The sequence below is a fragment of the Ascaphus truei genome, chromosome 15, assembly GCF_040206685.1.
Source record: "Ascaphus truei isolate aAscTru1 chromosome 15, aAscTru1.hap1, whole genome shotgun sequence".
NCBI classification, from domain to species: domain Eukaryota; kingdom Metazoa; phylum Chordata; class Amphibia; order Anura; family Ascaphidae; genus Ascaphus; species Ascaphus truei.
Genome location: NC_134497.1, coordinates 36745652 through 36767165, shown reverse-complemented (window position 1 = coordinate 36767165; position 21514 = coordinate 36745652). Strand labels below are relative to the sequence as shown.

General features: G+C 49.0%; 2 protein-coding genes across 4 annotated transcripts in view; one reads left to right on the top strand and one right to left on the bottom strand.

The window, feature by feature from the left end:
• LOC142466814 (uncharacterized) overlaps nucleotides 1-21514 on the bottom strand; it is a 361963-nt gene that overhangs the window by 215044 nt on the left and 125405 nt on the right. The gene's annotated exons all lie outside the window — the stretch shown is intronic.
• LOC142466812 (uncharacterized) overlaps nucleotides 21253-21514 on the top strand; it is a 557357-nt gene continuing 557095 nt past the window's right edge. Inside the window, exon 1 of one of the 3 annotated variants that reach the window (XM_075572270.1) lies at nucleotides 21253-21503. In XM_075572270.1, the coding sequence (XP_075428385.1) occupies nucleotides 21453-21503 (51 nt within the window). In that variant the 5' untranslated portion in view covers nucleotides 21253-21452. The remainder of the gene's footprint in view (nucleotides 21504-21514) is intronic. The other 2 variants (XM_075572271.1, XM_075572277.1) reach the window with 2 other exon arrangements.

Below are 21514 nucleotides of genomic sequence, written 5' to 3'. Positions count from 1 at the left end.
ACATAACTTAAAACACAGACAAAGCTCAGTGCACATCCAGTAAAACTTATACACGGTACAGTGCCTAAATATACATGTATAGATAACTAATAAATAAAAAATAAATAATATATTTATTTATTAGTTATCTATACATGTATATTTAGGCACTGTACCATGTATAAGTTTTACTGGATGTGCACTGAGCTTTGTCTGTGTTTTATGTTATGTCTTTGGTTTTAAACACCAGTGGGAATAGCCTCCAGCTGATGGGAGGTGGAGCCCAAGCTGCAGGAGGAGTGTAGAAGAGAACGGGTGTGCGTGCGCCCTGTAACAGTCCTGCGCACGCGCCCCGGCAGCATGTGGGTGGCGGCGTGACAGGAACGGCGCCCGACCGGAGCAGGTAAGGAGCCGACGGGGAGGGGGCCTGGGCCGCGCGTCATTGCTGGAAGCCGGGGTGACAGGGACCCGCTGTAAGGCGCGTATCCCCCGATCCCTTACAGTACCCGCCCTTTGAGGATTGGACTCCGAACGATCCTCCCAAGGTTTATGAGGAACTTCAGATGAAACTGTTTAAGTAAAGCTGGAGCGTGAATATGATGATGAGGTACCCAAGAACGTTCCTCCGGGCCGTGTCCTTTCCAATGAATGAGGAACTGAAGTCTGCCCCTGGAAACTCGTGAATCGAGAATGAATTGAACTTCAAATTCCTGTTGCCCCTGTACCACCACTGATTAGGTCTGAGAGAGCGGTCTGAAAAATGTACATTCCGGAAGAAGGGTTTCAGGAGAGAAACGTGGAACACTGTGGGTATCCTCATGGTGGGAGGCAGCAAAAGCCAATAAGCCACCGGGTTGATCCGTTCGAGGACCTTGAAAGGACCCAAGAATCTGGGCGCCAGCTTCTGAGAAGGAGTTTTAAGCTTGATATTCCTAGAGGAAAGACAGACTCTGTCCCTCGGTTTATACTCTGGTGCTACCTGGCATCGCCGATCCGCTGGAACCTTTTGTCTTCGGAACGGCCCCTTGCAAGGCTCTTTGAATCCTCTTCCAGGAGTCTTGTAGATTAGAGACTTGGATATCTGCTGCAGGTACTCCAGACGGAATGGATAAGAGAGGAAGATGGCTGGGGTGGAACCCATAATTAATGAAGAATGGCGACTCTTGCGTGGATTCGTTCCTCAGTGAATTAATCGCAAACTCAGCCCAGGGTAATAGATCTACCCAGTTGTCTTGAGATTCAGACATGAAACACCTAAGATACTTCTCCAAGGTCTGATTCATTCTCTCCGTCTGGCCGTTGGTCTGTGGGGGATAACCCGAGGAGAAGTGGAGGGATATGCCAAGTCTCTGAGAAAACACTCGCCAAAACTTAGAAACAAATTGAGTGCCCGTGTCCGAGACAATAGTGAACGGAACGCCGTGTAGTCTAAAAATTTCTTTAGAAAACACGTCGGCCAAGGTGGCTGAATTGGGAAGACCCTTGAGGGGTACAAAGTACGTGTGCTTGGAAAATCTGTCCACCACCACAAGAATTGTATTCATCCCTTTGGAAGGTGGGAGTTCCACAATAAAGTCCATGGATATATGTTTCCAAGGCCGTTCAGGGATGGGAAGGGGCATGAGCATCCCCAGATGGTTTGTGTCGAGCGGACATACTCTGTGCGCATCAAGCTTTCATGAAATCAAAAATGTGTTTGCTCATTTTAGGCCACCAAAAGGTACGTTTGATTAAATCCAGTGTCCTCTTGAAGCCAGGATGACCCGCGGACCTGGACGAATGCCCCCAATTAAGGATCTTGTGGCGAAAATGTGGAGCGGCGTACAGACGTCCTTCTGGCACCCTTATTCTCCTAGGGATATGAGCCTGGGCTTTGGTGATTTCATCCAGGATATCAAAAGTATTAGCAGAAATTATGTATTTGGCAGGCAAAATGGTTTCCATAAGTTCATTAGATCTCTCTTCAGTAGAGAACTGATGTGCAAGTACTGCCCCAGCTCCCATGTCGGAAGCGTCGACTTCAAGGGTGAAGGGGAGAGACGTGTCTGGGTGACGAAGGATGGGGGCGGAGACGAAGGCTCCTTTGAGAAACTCGAAGGCTTTGATGGCCTCAGGGGACCATGCAGATGCGTCAGCAGCTTTTTTGGTAAGGGCGGTAATGGGCAGAGCAATAGTAGAGAAATTACGGATAAATTTTCGATAGTAGTTTGAGAACTCAAGGAAACGCTGGACAGCTTTCAGGGAATTCGGTATGGGCCAATCTAGGACAGCCTTCAATTTCTCAGGATCCATGGTGAAGCCTTTGTCGGAAATTATATAGCCCAGGAAGGCTGTGGATGATTGGTGGAAGAGACATTTCTTCGCGTAGAGGCTATTTGCGCGGAGCCGAGCGAGGACCACCCTGGTATGGTGTATGTGCTCCTCAGGGTTTCTGGAGAAGATAAGGATGTCGTCTAGGTATACTATGACGAAGTTACCCAAAATCTCCCGGAAGATATCATTTATACATTTTTGGAAGATGGCTGGGGCGTTGCAGAGGCCTCACGAGATATTCATAATGACCCGTGCGGGTGTTGAACGCAGTCTTCCACTCGTCGCCCTCCCGTATTTGGATCAGATTGTAAGCTCCTCTCAGGTCGAGTTTCGAGAATACAGAGGCTTCTTGGAGCCTGTCAAAGAGTTTCGAGATAAGCGGAAGGGGGTACCGGTTTTTAACTGTGATCTTGTTAAGCCAACGAAAGTCAATACAAGGTCTTAATGAGCCATCCTTCTTCACGAAGAAGAACCCTGCCCCGGCCGAGGAAGTAGAATTCCGAATAAAGCCTCTCTTGAGATTCTCCTGGATGTAGGTAGTCATAGCCTCGGTCTCAGGCACGGAGAGGGGATAAGATTTAGACTTAGGGAGTGTAGCTCCAGGAATTAATTCAATAGGGCAATCATACGAACGATGAGGCGGCAGAGCCTCAGCCTGGGTTTTGTTAAAGACATCCAAAAAATCCCGGTAAACTACTGGAAGAATGGAGAGAGGTGGTATCGAAGTGTCGAGACCAGCGAGCGTGGTAATGGGGAGAACGACAGCCTCCTTCACGGTAGAGCCCCACTGAATCGGCAATTTGTCCGTCCAATCGACACGCGGATTGTGAAGCTGGAGCCATGGTAATCCCAGAATGACCTGGACTGTGGGTGAATGGAAAACATCGAAGATGATGACCTCAGTGTGACCGTCAGCAGTGGAGAGTGTGAGAGGAACAGACTCCCAGATGATGAACGCTGGTTGGAGAGGTCGGCCGTCAATAGCCTCAAGGCCGATGGGTACTCTCTTCTTGACTAACGGAATCCGATTATTGCATGCATAGTCGTGATACTCTTACACTTGTCAGATACCCCCGCTACAGCTTGTGGTGGAAGGAATGGTGCTCAGAGGGGCAAAATAGTGGTACAGTAATACTGAAGATGAACAGAACCCCTATATAGCACTCTCTTCCTGTGTGAGATGGTGAATGAATTAAAATGTATTTATTAAAGAAACTTCGTTAAAACAATGGGGTTTAAAACATTTATTAAATAGTACCAAGTGTTTTATAAACTCTTGGCGTAGGTTACTCCAGAGGAGTGTCGATTGGATATTAAAGTCCAGTGTTGGTGAACTCACTGGCCCTAGTAATCCTCATATAGAGCGATTTGCTAGAGATTGGGTTATATGGGAACGATAGTGATGACCTTATATGTAGTGCCACAGTAATTGAGTACTAATTGGTGCACCGACACACAGAGACCTTATACTGTGCTGCTATATGTTGCAGCCAGTTATACAGATATGATTGTGTAGTACAATTCTAGGTAGTTGTGCACCAAATCATGATCACTAACACCAATTAGGATTAATTGTATGTGAGTGCAAGGAATAGATGGTAATATTATATCGTGTGAACCTGGGATCTGAAGTATGCAGATCTGAAGTTAACACTAGTACTCAGGAGGTTAATTACTGATAAGTGTGGGGGCACTGCAGAAACTCCTATATGGTCAGATAAGGAGTAGCTGCTAAGTACTGCACCTTGTAGGACCTAAATGCAGGTTAGTAATATAAAACCTTTACCCTAATTGGTGTAGTACTACTCCATATATGGTAGGGAACTCCCTTATAGTTGGCTCACAAGACCGTCAGGTCTGTTAAGAGCCAGTGGCTGTACAGCAGCCGAGCCACGCTGACTTTCCCTAGTTGCATAGAGTCAGCGTCTGTGAGCGAGGGCTCCGCGCGTGCACGTGACTGCGTTGTGCCGACGCGCGCGTTTCACGAGTATGGTTCTTCAAGGCCAGTATTCGGGGCCCTCGCTCACAGACGCTGACTCTATGCAACTAGGGAAAGTCAGCGTGGCTCGGCTGCTGCACAGCCACAGGCTCTAAACAGACCTGACGGTCTTGTGAGCCAACTATAAGGGAGTGATTTAATTTATCTGGCTCACTACTATCTATACCACAAGGGATTACTATCCTGCTACTATCCTACCACTACATTGAGTTAAGGGATTTTACTTTGCAAGCAAACAGTATCCTATCCAGCCATTAACATCTGGAGTGCCAGTTCCCTACCATATATGGAGTAGTACTACACCAATTAGGGTAAAGGTTTTATATTACTAACCTGCATTTAGGTCCTACAGGGTGAAGTACTTAGCAGCTACTCCTTATCTGACCATATCAGTTTCTGCAGTGCCCCCACTCTTATCAGTAATTAACCTCCTGAGTACTAGTGTTAACTTCAGATCTGCATACTTCAGATCCCAGGTTCACACGATATAATATTACCATCTATTCCTTGCACTCACGCACAATTAATCCTAATTGGCATTAGTGATCATGATTTGGTGCACAACTACATAGAATTGTACTACACAATCATATCTGTATAACTGGCTGCAACATATAGCAGCACAGTATAAGGTCTCTGTGTGTCGGTGCACCAATTAGTACTCAATTACTGTGGCACTACATATAAGGTCATCACTATCGTTCGCATATAACACCAATCTCTAGCAAATCGCTCTATATGAGGATTACTAGGGCCAGTGAGATCACCAACACTGGACTTTACTATTCAATCGACACTCCTCTGGAGTAACCTACCCCAAGAGTTTATAAAACACTTGGTACTATTTAATAAATGTTTTAAACCCCATTGTTTTAACGAAGTTTCTTTAATAAATACGTTTTAATTCATTCACCATCTCACACAGGAAGAGAGTGCTATATAGGGGTTCTGTTTGTCTTCAGTATATGCATAGTCGTTATCCAGGAAGTTGCCACCAGACCCAGAGTCGATGAATGCCATGACCGCTACCCGGACATTGGGATCCTTGAGGGTTATAGGCAAAAGAATTCTCTTCTGGATTTCTTTGGGGGGGAGAGGGGCAAGGAGAGATGGTACCCAGGGAAAGCCCCTCAAACGTCAATGGGCGTTCTCGTTTCCCGGTCTCAGGCGGCAGTGACATACTTGGTGATCCGGGGAACCGCAATAGTAGCAGAGACCATCATTTCGGCAGCGCGTTCTCTCTGCGGACCGAAGCTGTGGACTGCCGATTTGCATTGGTTCAGGGACATCTAATGCCGGAAGGGCCAAGGAAGGAGACCTAGAAGAAGCAGCCATGGGTGGCATAAATTGGGGTCGCTGGCGTTCCTGGCGTCTCTCTTGAATGTGCTGGTCCACCCGGATGCTGAGAGTAATGAGATCCTCCAAAGAAGAGGGACGAGCATGAGCTGCTAGATCATCCTTGAGGGATTCGGCCAAGCCCTGCCAGTACGCCGCGGAAAGAGCTTCATCGTTCCACCGAGTCTCCGCAGCGATTGTGCGGAACTCCACCGCATATCTTGCAGCCAACCTGCGACCCTGGGAGAGATGAAACAAGGATGAAGCGGCAGTCTCTTGACGCGCCGGCGTATCAAAGACTTGCTGGAATTCTCGCCGAAATCTAGGGAAATCTTGCGTTATCTCTGGTCTGTTCTCCCAGAGAGGCGATGCCCAAGCGAGAGCATCGCCCATCAGCAAGGCGTAGATATAGGCCACCTTGGAGCGATCTGTGGGGAACCGAGACGGGGGCATCTCGAACTGGACGTCACACTGGTTCAGGAATCCCCGGCAAGTGAGCGGATCTCCGGCATACCGGTTGGGTGGTGGAATGCGTGGCTCCGAGGCGCCCATAGGTACCGGAGCAGGGAGTGCCTGTGCTGCTGGCGGGTCCCGCAGAGAGAGGTTAGAAAGCTGCTGTGCCACGGCGGTTACTTGATCGCTCAGAAATTGCCAGTGTTCCATGGACACACCTTGGCCCACCTCAGGGGGGTCTGCATTTGTTGGGCTCTGCATAATGTAATGCCTGTATGCCCGCAGACCTGGCCAGTCCCCAGTACTGAGGTGGGTAAGGGTATAACACGCACCCACAGCAGTGAGGGCGTGCCCGGAGTGTGGTAAGATGCATTGCCAGGTCTGGTGAGAAAAGGGTTAGCCAGATACCTGCCACGTCCGGGGCGCCAGAGGTCCGAAGGTATAAATCCAAAAGCCGTAGGTCAAGGACAGGAGAGAGCAGCGTAGTGAGGTCCAAAGCCGAGTCCAGGGGGTAGCGAGGTACACGAAGTCTAACGAGAGCCGAGATCAAATCCAAGGGTATCAAACGAGGGCAGGGACTGGAGCGTGAGCTGCAAAACACAAGAGAGTCAGGCATAGACCTCCGTACTACTAGAGCCAGCATGGGCAACCCTGTCGCCATTCGCCACTTGTGGCGAATTGGCTGTAAAACTGTGGCGAACAGGGCCGCCGGGACACTCAACCCCCCCCTTTCCCCTTCCCTTTCCCTCCAACACCCCAGCCCGCTCCAGCAGGCGCGTGACGCGCGCTCCCTCCCCTGCGAGGCCGCTCCAAGACGCGCTTCCCCCCCCCGAGCACGCTCCAGCGTGACGCGCTGACGGCTACCCGCCACCACTGCCGCCCGTCACCACTGCCCCCCGTCCGCCTGCCACCACTGCCCGCTCGCCACCACTGCTGCCCGCTGCTGCCGCCGCGATCTGGTAGGCATTGGTGGGGGACGGGGGGGTGCTTTCAAGAGGGTGCTGGGGGGAGATGAGGGGAGATGAAGGGTGCTGAGGAGAGATGAAGGGTGCTGATAGGAGATGAAGGGTGGAGGGGGAGATGAAGGGTGCTGAGGGGAGATGAAGGGTGCTGAGGGGAGATGAAGGGTGCTGAGGTGAGATGAAGGGTGCTGAGGGGAGATGAAGAGTGCTGAGGGGAGATGAAGGGTGCTGAGGGGAGATGAAGGGTGCAGTGGGGAGATGAAGGGTGCTGAGGGGAGATGAAGGGTGCAGCGGGGACATGAAGGGTGCTGAGGGGAGATGAAGGGTGCAGGGGGGAGATGAAGGGTGCTGAGGGGAGATGAAGGGTGCTGAGGGGAGATGAAGGGTGCTGAGGGGAGATGAAGGGTGCTGAGGGGAGATGAAGGGTGCTGAGGGGAGATGAATGGTGCTGATGGGAGATGAAGGGTGCTGAGGGGAGATGAAGGGTGCAGTGGGGAGATGAAGGGTGCTGAGGGGAGATGAAGGGTGCAGGGGGGAGATGAAGGGTGCTGAGGGGAGATGAAGGGTCCAGGGGGGGGATTAATGGTGCTGAGGGGAGATGAAGGGTGCTGAGGGGAGATGAAGGGTGTTGAGGGGAGATGAAGGGTTCAGGGGGGAGATGAAGGGTGCTCAGGGGAGATGAAGGGTGTTGATGGGAGATGAAGGGTGCTGATGGGAGATGAAGGGTGCAGGGGGGAGATGAAGGGCTGGGTGTGTGTATGTGTGGCTCGGTGTGTGTGTGTGTGTGTGTATGTGTGGCTGGGTGTGTGTGTGTATGTGTGGCTGGGTGTGTGTATGTGTGGCTGGGTGTGTGTGTGTATGTGTGGCTGGGTGTGTGTGTGTATGTGTGGCTGGGTGTGTGTGTATGTGTGGCTGTGTGTGTGTGTGTATGTGTGGCTGGGTGTGTGTGTGTATGTGTGGCTGGGTGTGTGTGTGTATGTGTGGCTGTGTGTGTGTGTGTATGTGTGGCTGGGTGTGTGTGTATGTGTGGCTGGGTGTGTGCGTGGCTGGGCGTGTGCGTGGCTGGGCGTGTGCGTGGCTGGCTGGGCGTGGCCTGTGTGTGTGGCTGGCTGGGCGTGTGTGTGGCTGGACGTGTGTGTGGCTGGCTGGATGTGTGTGTGGCTGGGCGTGTGTGTGGCTGGCTGGTTGTGTGTGTGTGGCTGGCTGTGTGTGGCTGGATGTGTGTGTGGCTGCGTGCGGGCAGCTGGCAATGGCTGCTTGTATCTTTGTTATGTACCCAGTCACGTCCTGGCTGTGCCCTGATCATGGATTTGGGAGGGAATGAGATGAGGGGTGGTGAAATGAGATGATGTGGGGTGGGGGGGGACCGAGAATATATAAATAACATACCACCCCACCGACTGTGTGTGTGTGTGTGTGTTTTCATCATTTGCGTCTGGCGCAGTTGTTACTGAGTAGTCAAAGTGTTCATGTTTTCAATAAACTTGTTCAAACAATGTGTGTTTTAAATTTTCGCATGCGCAACATAATACCTAAATTCTTACATGGTGTGGCTATTTTCACATCTAATTCGCCACACCTGTGGCTACATTGAAAAATTGGTTGCCCACCCCTGTACTAGAGCCACAAGAAAACTATGCAGAGCGAGGAAAGAGAGGGCAGACAGGAACTATATATGTGGGAGAGCCAATGGGAGCAAGTGGTGGAACGGGGGCTTGACTGAGCAGCCCCAGGGATAGGCTTAGATGTCTAGTGTGATGTTCATCAGTGGGAATAGCCTCCAGCTGATGGGAGGTGGAGCCCAGGCTGCAGGAGGAGTGTAGAAGAGAACGGGTACGCGCGCGCCCTGTAACAGTCCTGCGCGTGCACCCCGGCAGCGTGTGGGTGGCGGCAGCGTGCACCGCGGAGGACAGGAATGGCGTGTCCCCCGATCCCTTACAGGTTGTATGTATTTGGGGGTGGGAAGTGTATATTTTGTGGGGGGAATTGTTTGAGGGGGGAGGGAATGAGTGAGCGTGGGGTAATTGATGGATGGGGGTAGAGTGAGAAGTGAGACGGAGGGGAGAGAAATACATGGGAAAGGGTAGGGAAATAGAGGGGGATCGCGAGGTGTAAAATGGGGTGGGGGGGGCGGCTTGCGAGGTGTGAAATAGGGCCCGCAGCACTGCATTTAAGTAAAAGTTGTGCCCTAAAAAAAAAATCTTGCTAGGTGTGTTATTTATTTATTTATAAAATATTTTATCAGGAAGTAATACATTGAGAGTTACCTCTCGTTTTCAAGTATGTCCTGGGCACAGAGTTATGATGACAAATACCTGTTTACAAATACAGTTACATAAATGAGCAGGGTATACATTATATACAAGACATTGCGTGCACAGTTAAAGATAATATATATTATGGGCGTATGACTGGTGGTGGATGTAAGAGTCTCTGGTAGGTTGTTCCAGTTTTGGGGTGCACGGTAAGAGAAGGAGGAGCGGCCGGATACTTTGTTGAGCCTTGGGACCATGAACAGTCTTTTGGAGTCTGATATCAGGTGATAGGTGCTGCATGTGGTAGGGGTGAAGAGCTTGTTCAGATAGCTGGGTAGCTTGCCCATAAAGAATTTGAAGGCAAGCCAGGAAAGGTGAACTTTGCGCCTCGACTCGAGTGATGACCAATCTAGTTCTTTGAGCATTTCGCAGTGATGTGTGTTGTAGTTGCATTGGAGAACAAAACAACAAATTGAATTGTAGAGGGTGTCAAGTTTGCTAAGGTGGGATTGAGTTGCCGAGCCATATACTATGTCTCCATAGTCAATAATTGGCATTAGCATCTGCTGTGCGATACGTTTTCTGACCAGGAGACTTAGGGAGGATTTGTTCCTGTAAAGTACTCCTAGTTTGGCATAGGTCTTGGTTGTCAGGGTATCAATGTGCATCCCGAATGTTAAGTGGGAGTCAAGCCATATGCCCAGGTATTTAAAACTAGTAAAAGGAGTTAGGGTTGTGTTAGTGTTGGTTCTAATGTGGAGCTCAGTCGCTGGAAGCTTTAAAAATGTAGTCTTGGGGGGGCGTGCCGATGACGTCGACCAGTGCAGTCGGGTGAAAGGAGAGCTCCCGAGACCCACTCGAATAAACATAAAAAACAGACCTCTTTCGTCCGGATAAAAACCCCAAAAAACCTCCCTCTGGCCTCCTGATAACACAGGGATGTCTACCAAGGGGAAGAACCAACCTACCCAAGGGGTTGGGAAGTATTTTACCCCCGCGAAACAGCACTCAGACACAGGAGGAAAAAAACAAGATGGCGGTTCACCGCCGGGAACACGAGGCACGCAAGGCCGCACAGATCCTGCAAGCCCAGCTACAACTCCCCCCCCGGACGGGGGCATCACAAAAGAATTCCTGGAGGAACTTCATGCTAAACTGCAGAGGACTCTACAAGCTAACCTCAAAGAAGCGGTGTCCGCAATTAAGCAGGATATCCAGGGCCTCCAGGAACGAACCACTTCGCTTGAAACAAAGCTTGAAGAGGCCCTGCAACACCAAAATGACGCGGATGAAGAAATCATCCGACTCGGCCGAGAAATCCATTCCCTCCGCGACGGCCTGGAGGATCAAGAAAACCGGGATCGCCGTCAGAATCTACGGATCCGAGGCATCCCGGAGACGATCCTACCAGGCCACCTGCGTGAATATGTGACAGACTTCTTCGTCTCCATCTGCGCAGAAATCGATCAACGCGACCTAGAAATCGATAGGGCGCACAGAGCGCTAGGCCCACGATCCGATGATGCAAACCGACGGAGAGATGTTATCGTGAGGCTCCACAGTTACACCACGAAGGACAAACTCATCGGAGCATGTCGCGTGCGAGACAATCATGTTTAGAGGAGAAACACTCCAGGTCTATAACGACCTATCGAAGCAGACGGTGGATCGCAGGAAAGACATGCGCCCTCTAACACTGCTCCTCCGAGATAAGGGCATAAAATATAAATGGGGATTCCCCTTTAAATTGGTCATCAACCATAAAGGGAAATACCTCTCTATAAGACATCTCGACGACATGGAACCCCTAGCGAAGACCTTGGGCCTGGCTCTGGACCCTCCTGGATCGTCCGACTTAACTGGAAATCGATCCAGCGACAAGGAGGACCAGCCGACAAGGACCTCGGAGAGGATCGCGGAGAAGCGAAACCCCCGGGAGAAATGAGGTAACGGATATTCTACGCACCTGCTCAGCCGCCCTGAGAGAGCCTGTCTGCATCCCGATGACAAAATGGCGGCGCGCGGGGCTTAACTTCCCCCATCGAGTTACTGAAATTCCGCAGCGACCGCTGTCCCTCCTGCGTGGCGCATCCTCCTTCGACTACCGCCTCAGCACACGAACCTTCAGGACGGGTCTGCAGAGACATCGAGCACCTAGCTTTGGAGAGTATCCCGCGCTGAGCCTCTCACCGCCCCCCCTCGGCTGAGGGGGGATTGAGGCATCCACGGAGCCCCCGAACAGAAGCAGACCCTGCATTTCCCGGGAAACGAGTAGAGGGACGACCGAGCCCCAGGACAATCCTTGTCCCAGAACGCTACAACCCGCGGATGATCCATAAGGGACAGGGTCTGTAATGTTGTCCCATACACACACCTTCCCAGTTTGTTTTAACCCTGTTACCCCAAGTTACACAGTCCTCTTTGGGCCGCAAGTAGCGCAGAACGACTGATATTGAGTTTACTCTGCTTTAGATAAGGACCCCCCCCATTGACCTTCCCTCCCCTCCTCCCCCCCTTTCCCCGTCTCCCCCCCCCTTATCCCCCCCCCCTCCCCCTTCTCCCCGTCTTCCCCCCCCCCTTTTCTCCCCGTCTCCCCCCCTCCCTCTCACTCCCCCCATCCTCCCCCCCTGTCTATCCTACCCTCCATACCCCCCCACGCCCCCCCATAGACACCCACCCCCCTCTCCCCCCCCTAAATGGCGACCCCTCACCCCTCAACCCGAACTCATCTTCCCCCTTCCCACCCCCACCCCGATGATAACCCGTACACTCAAATCTATATTGAAGGACAATAACAGGACAGAAGTCACACGACAAGCTCAGTTAACCGGAAAGACAATCACAGTGGAAATGCTTTCTCCCTTTTTTTTTTATGTCTTTATATTATATTATTATTATTATTATACTATTTATATTAACTTTTTGTTACTCCTTATCATCTGAATGTTATTGATATGTATTTCTCATGTAAAAATAACCACCTGTATTCAATGGGAACTGAAGAACGTTACAACTAAGGATATAACCCCCCCCCCCCCTCTAGTCCCATACCCCCTCAACTACTGATCACTCCCCGCCCACCCCCTCAAAGTCCCCAGGCCTTTCCTCATATGGCTAAAAGCGCTAGCTCTCTGCGGCTTCTCCAGAACTCCCTACGCACTGTAACAGGGCCATGTGTAACCATAGCTACTCCACTTATATAAGGCCTGACAAATCGCTATGATTAGCTAGGATACACACCGATGTGCTTAGCGCGCTCTCCAATAAAAGCACAATAGACAAAGTCTATCAGAGGCCCACTATAGAGATGCATCCCCCCCACCCTCACCCCACCCCGACCTCTCCTCGCCCGTCCCCCCCCCCCCCCCGGTCCCCTTCCCCCCCCCCTGTCCCCTTCCCCCCCACACTCACCCCAACACTTCCCGAACCCCCACAGCTTCCCTACTCTCTCCCGCCCCCCCAACAATTTGCTGCTCCAGACCTGGGTACATGCTCAACTTACGGAGGGCTGCAATAGGGAACCACACAATGCGAGATCACAAGACTCCCCAAACACTATGCCCATAGTCACCGCGAACACCCCTACGTATAAGAGGCATAATATACGATGACGGGCTCACACTCACATACACAAGAATACCCTACCACCCCCCCCGCTCCTGCTCCCCCCCACCCCTCCCGGTACCCCCCCCAACCCCCTGCATACACCCCTCCCCCCAACCCCCCCAAGCAATTCATCCCATTCCTGAGTCGTCCTCGTTCTCACCCCCACCCTCCTCGCCCCCCTCCCCCCCCCACACTACTGCCTTAAGCTGCCGAAGCTAAAAAAAACCTGAGGAGAGTCCTCTCCAGTGAGAATAGCACGGGAGATCACACGGTCTCCTAATTATAGAATATGCTACCAACTGTCTACATAAGGTGTACAATATAGGAAGACTGATAAACACTCATCTATACAATGTACTCCGCTCTCCCCCCCATACCCACCCTTCCCCCCCCTACCCCCTACCCCGCCCCCCACAACCCTGCAGAATCTGCAGCACGAAGGTTTCTTTTCGACTCCCAAACGGGATGGGTAAACAATTGAACCATTGATATGACTAACATGCTGGAATTACATTATTGTAAAAATGTGCATTCTATACCCCCCTCTCCCCCCCCGCCCTACCCCCCTCCTCACCCCTCTTTCCCTACCTCTACCCACTCCCTCCCTCCCCGTCTGCTCCACCCCTCCCTATTACTATTAAAATATATATTAAAAAAAAAAAAAAAAAAAAAAAAGAGGGGAAAAAAAAAGGGGGGGGGGGAAATTAAAAAAAAAAAAAAAAAGAAAACATCTCTCGCCCACGCTCCCCCCCCCTAGACCCAAAATCCCGTCTCTATTTCCCAACCCTCTCCTAGGGATACAACAAAAGTAGTAACCCACTCCAAGCCCCCAAATAAATAAATAGGCGCTCTCCCCTGTAAGACCACAGGCCCAAAACTTTCCCTTCTCGTAGAAAAAGGGACCACTACGCCTGATACGGACGACAACAGAGATACCCAAGGGTCTCCTCCCTGCCCGAGACTGCTAGAGGTCATCACCGGACCCGCCCCCCAAGGGTCTTAAACCCTACAAACCGGTCCGTAGTTCAGACCGGATCTCAACTTTTACGACTCTTTCAGAGTCGACTTTCTTTCTCCCCACCTCTCCCCGCTGTTACTGTCCCAGCGGGCTCCCCCTCTTACCCATCCTCTCCCCCCTGCCCTTCCCGGCTGAGAATCCCTAACTTTATAAATAATTAAAGAACACCCCAAAGACAGAGAGTAAGAACCCTCTAGTTAAATTCGAATCCACATCTTCCCGCTTAAAAGGGAGACACCTCACCAACTAGAGGAAACTTAGAGCCCATGGCCCATCAACAGCACTAAAAATAGTGTCCCTGAATGTCAAGGGCCTAAATAACAACAGAAAACGTAGGCTTGCTCTTCAGGAAATAAAAAAGTCTGGTGGCGATGTTGTTTTCCTCCAGGAGACCCATTTTACATCTCAGGATCCACCTAAAACATTTCAACAAACTTATCCGATGAGCTATTTCTCATCGTTCAGTAGTAAACGTAGAGGGGTTGCCATTCTGATCCGTCAGGGCACCCCATTTAATTTAACAAAAATCATGGCAGATCCAGAGGGGAGATTTATTGTGGTCTACGGTTCACTTTCGGGTTCTGCAATCGCCCTCGTTAACCTCTATGCTCCAAATGAGAACCAGTCAGAATTTTTTAAAAATGTTCTAGAAAAAATAGACCCAAATTATATATCCTCCCTGCTAGTCGCGGGAGATCTGAACATGGCTCTCAACCCAAACGAAGACAAATCGAGCACCCCAGGACGACAGCATTCAACCCAATCCCAAAGATTGGGGAAAAAATTTAAAGATATCATGGGTGAGTTTTTCCTAGTGGATATTTGGAGAACACAACATCAGGGACAAAAAGATTATACCTTTTACTCGGCACCTCACCAGACCTATTCACGTATTGACTACTTTCTTGCAACCAAGAATATACTAGAGGCCGCCACTAAGTCAGATATAGGCCCTATTACGTGGTCAGACCATGCTCCCATCTCCCTGACCCTATCCATTCCATTTGTCAAATCGACCTCATACAGCTGGAAACTAAATGATTCCCTACTGAATCACGCTGAGATTGTCAGAAACATCAAAAAATCTCTGAAGGAATATTTTAGACTTAACAAGGGTTCAGTCTCGTCTCCAGCAACCCTATGGGAGGCCCATAAGGCGACAATTCGAGGAAACCTTATCTCAATTGCCGCCCACAGGAAAAAAACTAAAACCAAATTAACCAAAGAGCTGACAGATAAAATAATCTCTTTAGAACAGCTACACAAAGCTAATCCCTCATGGAGAATTTACAAACAATTGACAACCGCTAGGAATGATCTACAAGTGATCCAAATGGACAATGTAGAAAAAGCTCTAAAATGGACGGGTCAGAGGTATTATGATAAAGGGAACAAGGCCGATAGACTTCTTGCCAGCAAGTTAAGAGGAATACAAAAGAGGTCACAGATAACTGCAATAAAAAATAGCTCTGGTGAAATAGTATACAGCGAGAAAAAAATAGCGGAGGAATTTACCAAATACTATACCAAATTATACAATCTGAGAGCTCACTTCGCAAAATCGAACAACATTGGCCGACGGGCAGCTATAGATTACTTAAGTGAATGTGAACTTCCCTCGCTAACCGAGGAGGAGAACACAAGACTAAATGCAAAAATAACTTTTGAAGAGCTGTCGACTGCCGTAAAGGCATCAAAAATATCCAAAACGCCGGGCCCTGATGGTTTCACTAATGCCTACTATAAAAAATTTCTACCTATCTTATCAACCCACTTACTGAATTTGTTCAACTCATTTTTAGAAGGAAGTCCTATCCCTCCCTCAATGTCGTCCGCTAATTTGGCCATAATCCTCAAAGAGGGTAGGGACCCCACCCAATGTGGAAGTTACAGACCAATTTCATTGTTGAACAACGATCTTAAATTATATAGTAAGATCCTGGCGAACAGACTAAATCCTATCCTGCCGAGACTTATCCACACAGATCAAGTCGGCTTTGTCCTGGGCCGCCAAGCCTCGGACAACACCCGAAAGATTATTAATATAGTAGACCATACCCACCTGACAGGCACAAAGGCTATGCTATTGAGTTTAGATGCAGAGAAGGCATTTGATAGGATTGATTGGTTATTTCTAGATCACACGCTAGCAAAATTCGGCTTCAAGGACTCATTTCTAACAGGAGTCCGGGCGCTCTACCAAAACCCGTCTGCTATGGTACGTATCTCTGGCGGTGGCTCTGAAAGGTTCCAAATCAAAAACGGTACGAGACAGGGATGCCCCCTATCCCCCCTTCTTTTTGCACTTACGATTGAACCACTGGCGTCTAAAATTCAGACAAACCCAAACATTCAGGGCATAGCTATTGGAAAAGAACACTACAAAATTTCCCTATTCGCTGACGATATCATTCTTACTCTGACTAGACCCCAAACGTCCCTTCCTAACCTTCAAAGGGAACTAACAGAATTTGGAATGGTATCGGGATACAAAATAAACAGCAATAAATCCGAGGCTCTGAACCTTAGTCTCCCAGATCCCGAAGTTAAATTACTCAAAATAAATTTCCGCTATAGATGGTGCTCTTCACACATTAAATATCTGGGAATTAATGTGTCAAGACATTACCGGGATCTATATCGGGATAACTACCCGAAACTATGGGGGGAAATTAAAAAAGATTTAGATCAGTGGGAAGGTTACCAGATCTCATGGATCGGGAGGATGATATCTGTTAAGATGAATATACTCCCAAGAATGTTATACCTATTTCAAACACTCCCGATCCATGTCCCGGGCACTGATCTGAAAAACATACAAAATAGAATATTCCATTTTATCTGGAAGGGCAAGAGGCCCCGAGTCGCCAGATCGGTCCTATTGACACCAAGATCCAAGGGGGGCCTGGGAGTCCCAGATCTCCAGAAATACTACCTTGCCGCTCAACTCAAGCAGGCAGTAATGTGGAACACAGACCCGGCCCTTTGTTGCTGGGTAGAAATGGAAACTCAATACGCCAAAATGCCCTCTCTACAAGCATGCCTTTGGAGCCTAGACAGAGGGGATGGACAGACCCATAACCTTAAACTACAGGCCTCAATACACACCTTCGAAACATGGATGAGATGTAAACATAAATATGGCCTATCCTCATCAAGCTCCCAACTGACGCCTATTACCAACAACCCGAAATTCCCCCCGGGTTGTGGATCTAGTCTGTTCGACCAACTCAAACGACGGGGTATCGGGGCGATTGCAGACCTCCTAAGCCTTGGGAAGCTCCTGAGCTATCAAGATTTAAGGGCCAAATATCAAATCAGAGAATTGGACACATTCAAATACCTTCAAATCAGACATTTTATCCGTCAAATATGCCCACTCCCAGAGTACCCCACTCTCACGAGATTCGAATATCTCTGTAAGGTCAAGACCCATCAGAAAGGGCTCATATCTGAGATCTATCGGACCTTGGGGAATCCAAAGGTCTTAATCCAGCACGATTATATGCTCAAATGGGCCTCAGACCTGAACATACCTATAGACAGAGAGATCTGGGAAGAAATCTGGCAGGCAGCCTCAGAAACTTCCCTATGTACCACAATAAAGGAAAATATATATAAAGTTCTGTTTGGCTGGTATCTTACCCCAGCACGTTTAAACCAAATCTACCCTCTGGCATCAGACCAATGTTGGAGAGGCTGTGGCAATAGAGGGGACATGGTTCACATCTGGTGGACATGTCCAGAAATTGTGAAGTACTGGACCAAGGTCCAAATTCTGCTAAAAGAGGTCACTGACCTAGATCTACCTATTGATCCACTGACCTTCCTTCTGGCCAGACCGATGTCCGACATTGTCCGGCCAACTAGGAAATTAATATCCTTCATTCTCACTGCGGCGAGATGTGAGATAGCGGCCTCCTGGAGGAGAATGACCACGCCAGCCCTGGGATCGATCAAAAAGAGAATAAACGAGGTGATGCACATGGAGCAGCTGACTGCCGTCCTTAGACAAAACCTCCCTGCGCACGACTCAGTTTGGGACCCGTGGTTTCTTCTAACCCGGGACAGACGCCCCGCCCCAACAGGGTAGGGAACAAAAATTCCCTCCCCCCAAAGACAGAAAAATTCTGAGTAGATAAAACTCTAACGAACTTATCAATCATACCCCCCTCAGCCAGGAGGCAAACCCCCCTTACCCACTCTACTCCTCCCCCCCTACCCTCCCCCTTATCCCCTCCCCTCTCTGCCTTCACCTCTGGAAGGCGATCCCCCCGTCTCGACAACTTAGTTTGTCTTTCTCTACTCCCCAAAAAATGTTAAAATTATTAGGTACTGTAAATTGCACTGTATTTTTGCCATACCTGTTGAAACAATGCCAAATAAAAAACTTTATGGAAAAAAAAAAAATGTAGTCTTGGTCCCAAATACCATTGTTACAGTCTTGTCAGTGTTTAAAAACAGTTTGTTTTGGGAAATCCAGTTTTCGAGTCTCAAAAAGTCAGACTGAAGTATGTGTTGAAGGTCAGAGAGGCTATGGCTGTGTGCATATAGGATTGTGTCATCTGCATACATGTGTATTGAGGCTTCCTGACAAGCTGTGGGGAGATCATTGATGAACACTGAGAAGAGTAGGGGCCCCAGAACAGAGCCTTGAGGGACGCCACAGGTGATATCCAGGGGGTTAGAGTTAGAGCCAGAGATGGACACATGTTGGGATCTACCTGATAGGTAGGACTGAAACCAGTTTAAAGCATGCTTCCCTATTCCAGAGCTCTGGAGTTTGTTAAGCAGGATAGCATGATCAACAGTATCAAAAGCCTTTGCAAAATCTAGGAATACTGCACCAGTGAGTTGACCCCGTTCCATTCCACACTGGATTTCATTGCAAACTTTTAGCAGGGTAGTTACGGTAGAGTGTTTGGGGCGAAAGCCAGATTGGAATTGGCTAGGGAAATTTGTCTTGTTATAGTAATCGCTTAATTTGGCATTTTGGTATATATCAATGCCTATTATGATATTACATCTGGCCTCAATTTTGGGATATATGGTTATCAGTTGATATCTGAATGTTTTTAATGTTGTTTAATGTATTGTATGTGTATTATGTTGTTAGAGACGTAGTGATTTGATATTAATGGCATGCAGGCTATACAGCCTAATTGGGCAATTAATTTTTAATTGGTTAGGGTATATGTACATGTCATTCAGTGTCAGTCTTTGTAGCCCCTGAGGAAGTGGATTAACATCCACGAAACGCGTAGGGCAGGTGACACAGTCACTTTGAGCTTGGTATTGGACTTTTTGGGACACTTGGTCACATTTGAGCCCCATTGCAGCCTTTAGTTCTTGGCATACAGGACGCTTGTACTGTCCCTTTAAGGGCACGTGCACACTCGCGCGCGGGCACGCTGAGACAGCCTGTGTAACCGGAGGAGGAAGTGAGGAGAGCAGCCTCACGTGGAGGAGAGCTGTGAGCCCCCCGAGCGGGCCTCCGACACTGCCACTGTTCCTGTTAACCCCTGGAGGGAGAGTCAGCACGAGAGTCACGGTGCAGCAGGAACTACATCTCTGCAAAGACATCAGCAGCAGCCGGAGGACTCTTTGTTGCATTGCCTGTATTTGCCTTGCTGCTTGTAAGTAGGGCTCTGATTTTTCCCATCTGGATGACCAGCGGTGTTCTCATTTGTCCAAACCATTTTATGGCATAGTTCTTTTTATTTAATAAATAGTTTTTATAGTCACTAGGAGTCTCTATGTTATATGTGCAGTGTGTGTATTCGTGTAGACCTGTTTTAACCCTACAGTGTTGCACTATGATCTGTGTCTGTTTGTGTTTTTTCCCCTACATGGCCTGTCAAGCAAGTGTGCTGTACCCCTGATGAGTACAGGATTATCCAACGAACTTTTGGCGCCAGGTTTTTCTTTGTTTTCACTTTCACTTTCTCTGTCAGTACTTACAGTATTACTAGGCAGTATATATATATATATATATATATATATATATATATATATATATATATATATATATAATTTTGCAATTGTCACACTGGTGTTTTAGTCTTTAGCGCTTGTGCACATTTTTTCTTTTTCACATTTTTGCTTAATTGGGAGTGGACACATTTTTCCATGACTTTGGATAGGATTGGGAGAAGGGAGATTGGCCTGTAGTTTGAGACAGTGTTTTTGTCCCCACTTTTGAAGATTGGGACAACTCTGTCAGCTTTCCAGGTCTTAGGGATATGGCCTGCAGGCAGGATAGAGTTGACTATGGAAGCAATTGGTTTGGCAATTGCTGGGGCACCAAGTCTTAGGAACCTAGATTGTAGTAAATCAGGTCCACATTGGCTGCTTAGTTTTAATTTGAGAAGCGCTTGAGTAATCTCCTCTTCGGTTATGGGTGGTGGGCTCTGCTCCTTGCATTTGTCCTGGGCCCCAAGATTTATGTTGGGGGCCCTGTAACTACCAATACTAGTGCCTATTAATAACGTAATTCTGTGATTATAATAATTCATGAAGGCACGTCTCTGCAAAAGCTCTCTCAAGTGTTGCCCCCGACACCCCAGTGGGGGCCCATGTGTGGCCCCCAACTCTAGCGGGGGCCCAAATGTAGCACCCCATCCTAGTGGGGACCCATGTGTTGACCCTCACCTCCATGGGGGCCCATGTGCAGCCCCTCACCCCATTGGGGGCCGAATGTAGCCTCCCACCCCAGTGGGGACCCGTGTGCAGCCCCCCACCCCAATAAATTTATTAAACACCCCAAAAGCTATGGTACCGGTGTAAAACCCACAGAGCTTACACTCAATTATACCTGTGTTACCGGGAGAGAATGGGACCCCCCCAGGGTCACACATAACCGCCCCTGTGCTTAAGGCCGAGCAGCGCGTATAGCGATAGCTGTTATTATTTATGTCAGTGGCAGACACCTTGATGGTAAAGGTTACGCACAGTTTGTAATGGGTTTGTTAATCGCCGAATTAAACATTACATGTTAGCTATTTGCACAAAGGGAACCTACATTCTGCCACCATGTTTCTGTTATAAAGGTAACTTTCGGGGGGAGGGGGGGTGTAGGAGCCACGTCCCGAGGGCAAGCACCCCCCCCTCCCCCCCCCCATATCACTTGTCTTATGAACGGCATCTGCAATACACCTCAGGTGTGTGGTTACTGTAACATCGCACCTTTCCACACCCAGCAATTTCTCTTTAATGACACATGGGAAAAAGATAATTAATAATTATATAAAACATTTCTATGAACATCTTGCGTTGCTTGTCCTCATCACGTGACGTCATTCTAAGCCACGCCTTCTAGGCCACTCTCTAAGCCACGCCCCCGGCAGGGACAGTCTCACGGTGTCTTTTCCCCTTTAACATTAACCCCTCTGGTGCTGGTTATTATTATTATTACTGTGATTGGCAGCTGATGGTCACGTGGTCGCTCTAGACCAGAGGCACACAAGCAGCAGGAAGCAATCCCTTCTCAGCCGGGCAGAGAGCAGCAGCGGCAGCGGCAGCGGCTCCCACACATGCAGCAGCTGGGAGGGGCCGGGAGAGTCAGGCAGGATCCCCCCTCTGCGGTGAGTGTCCG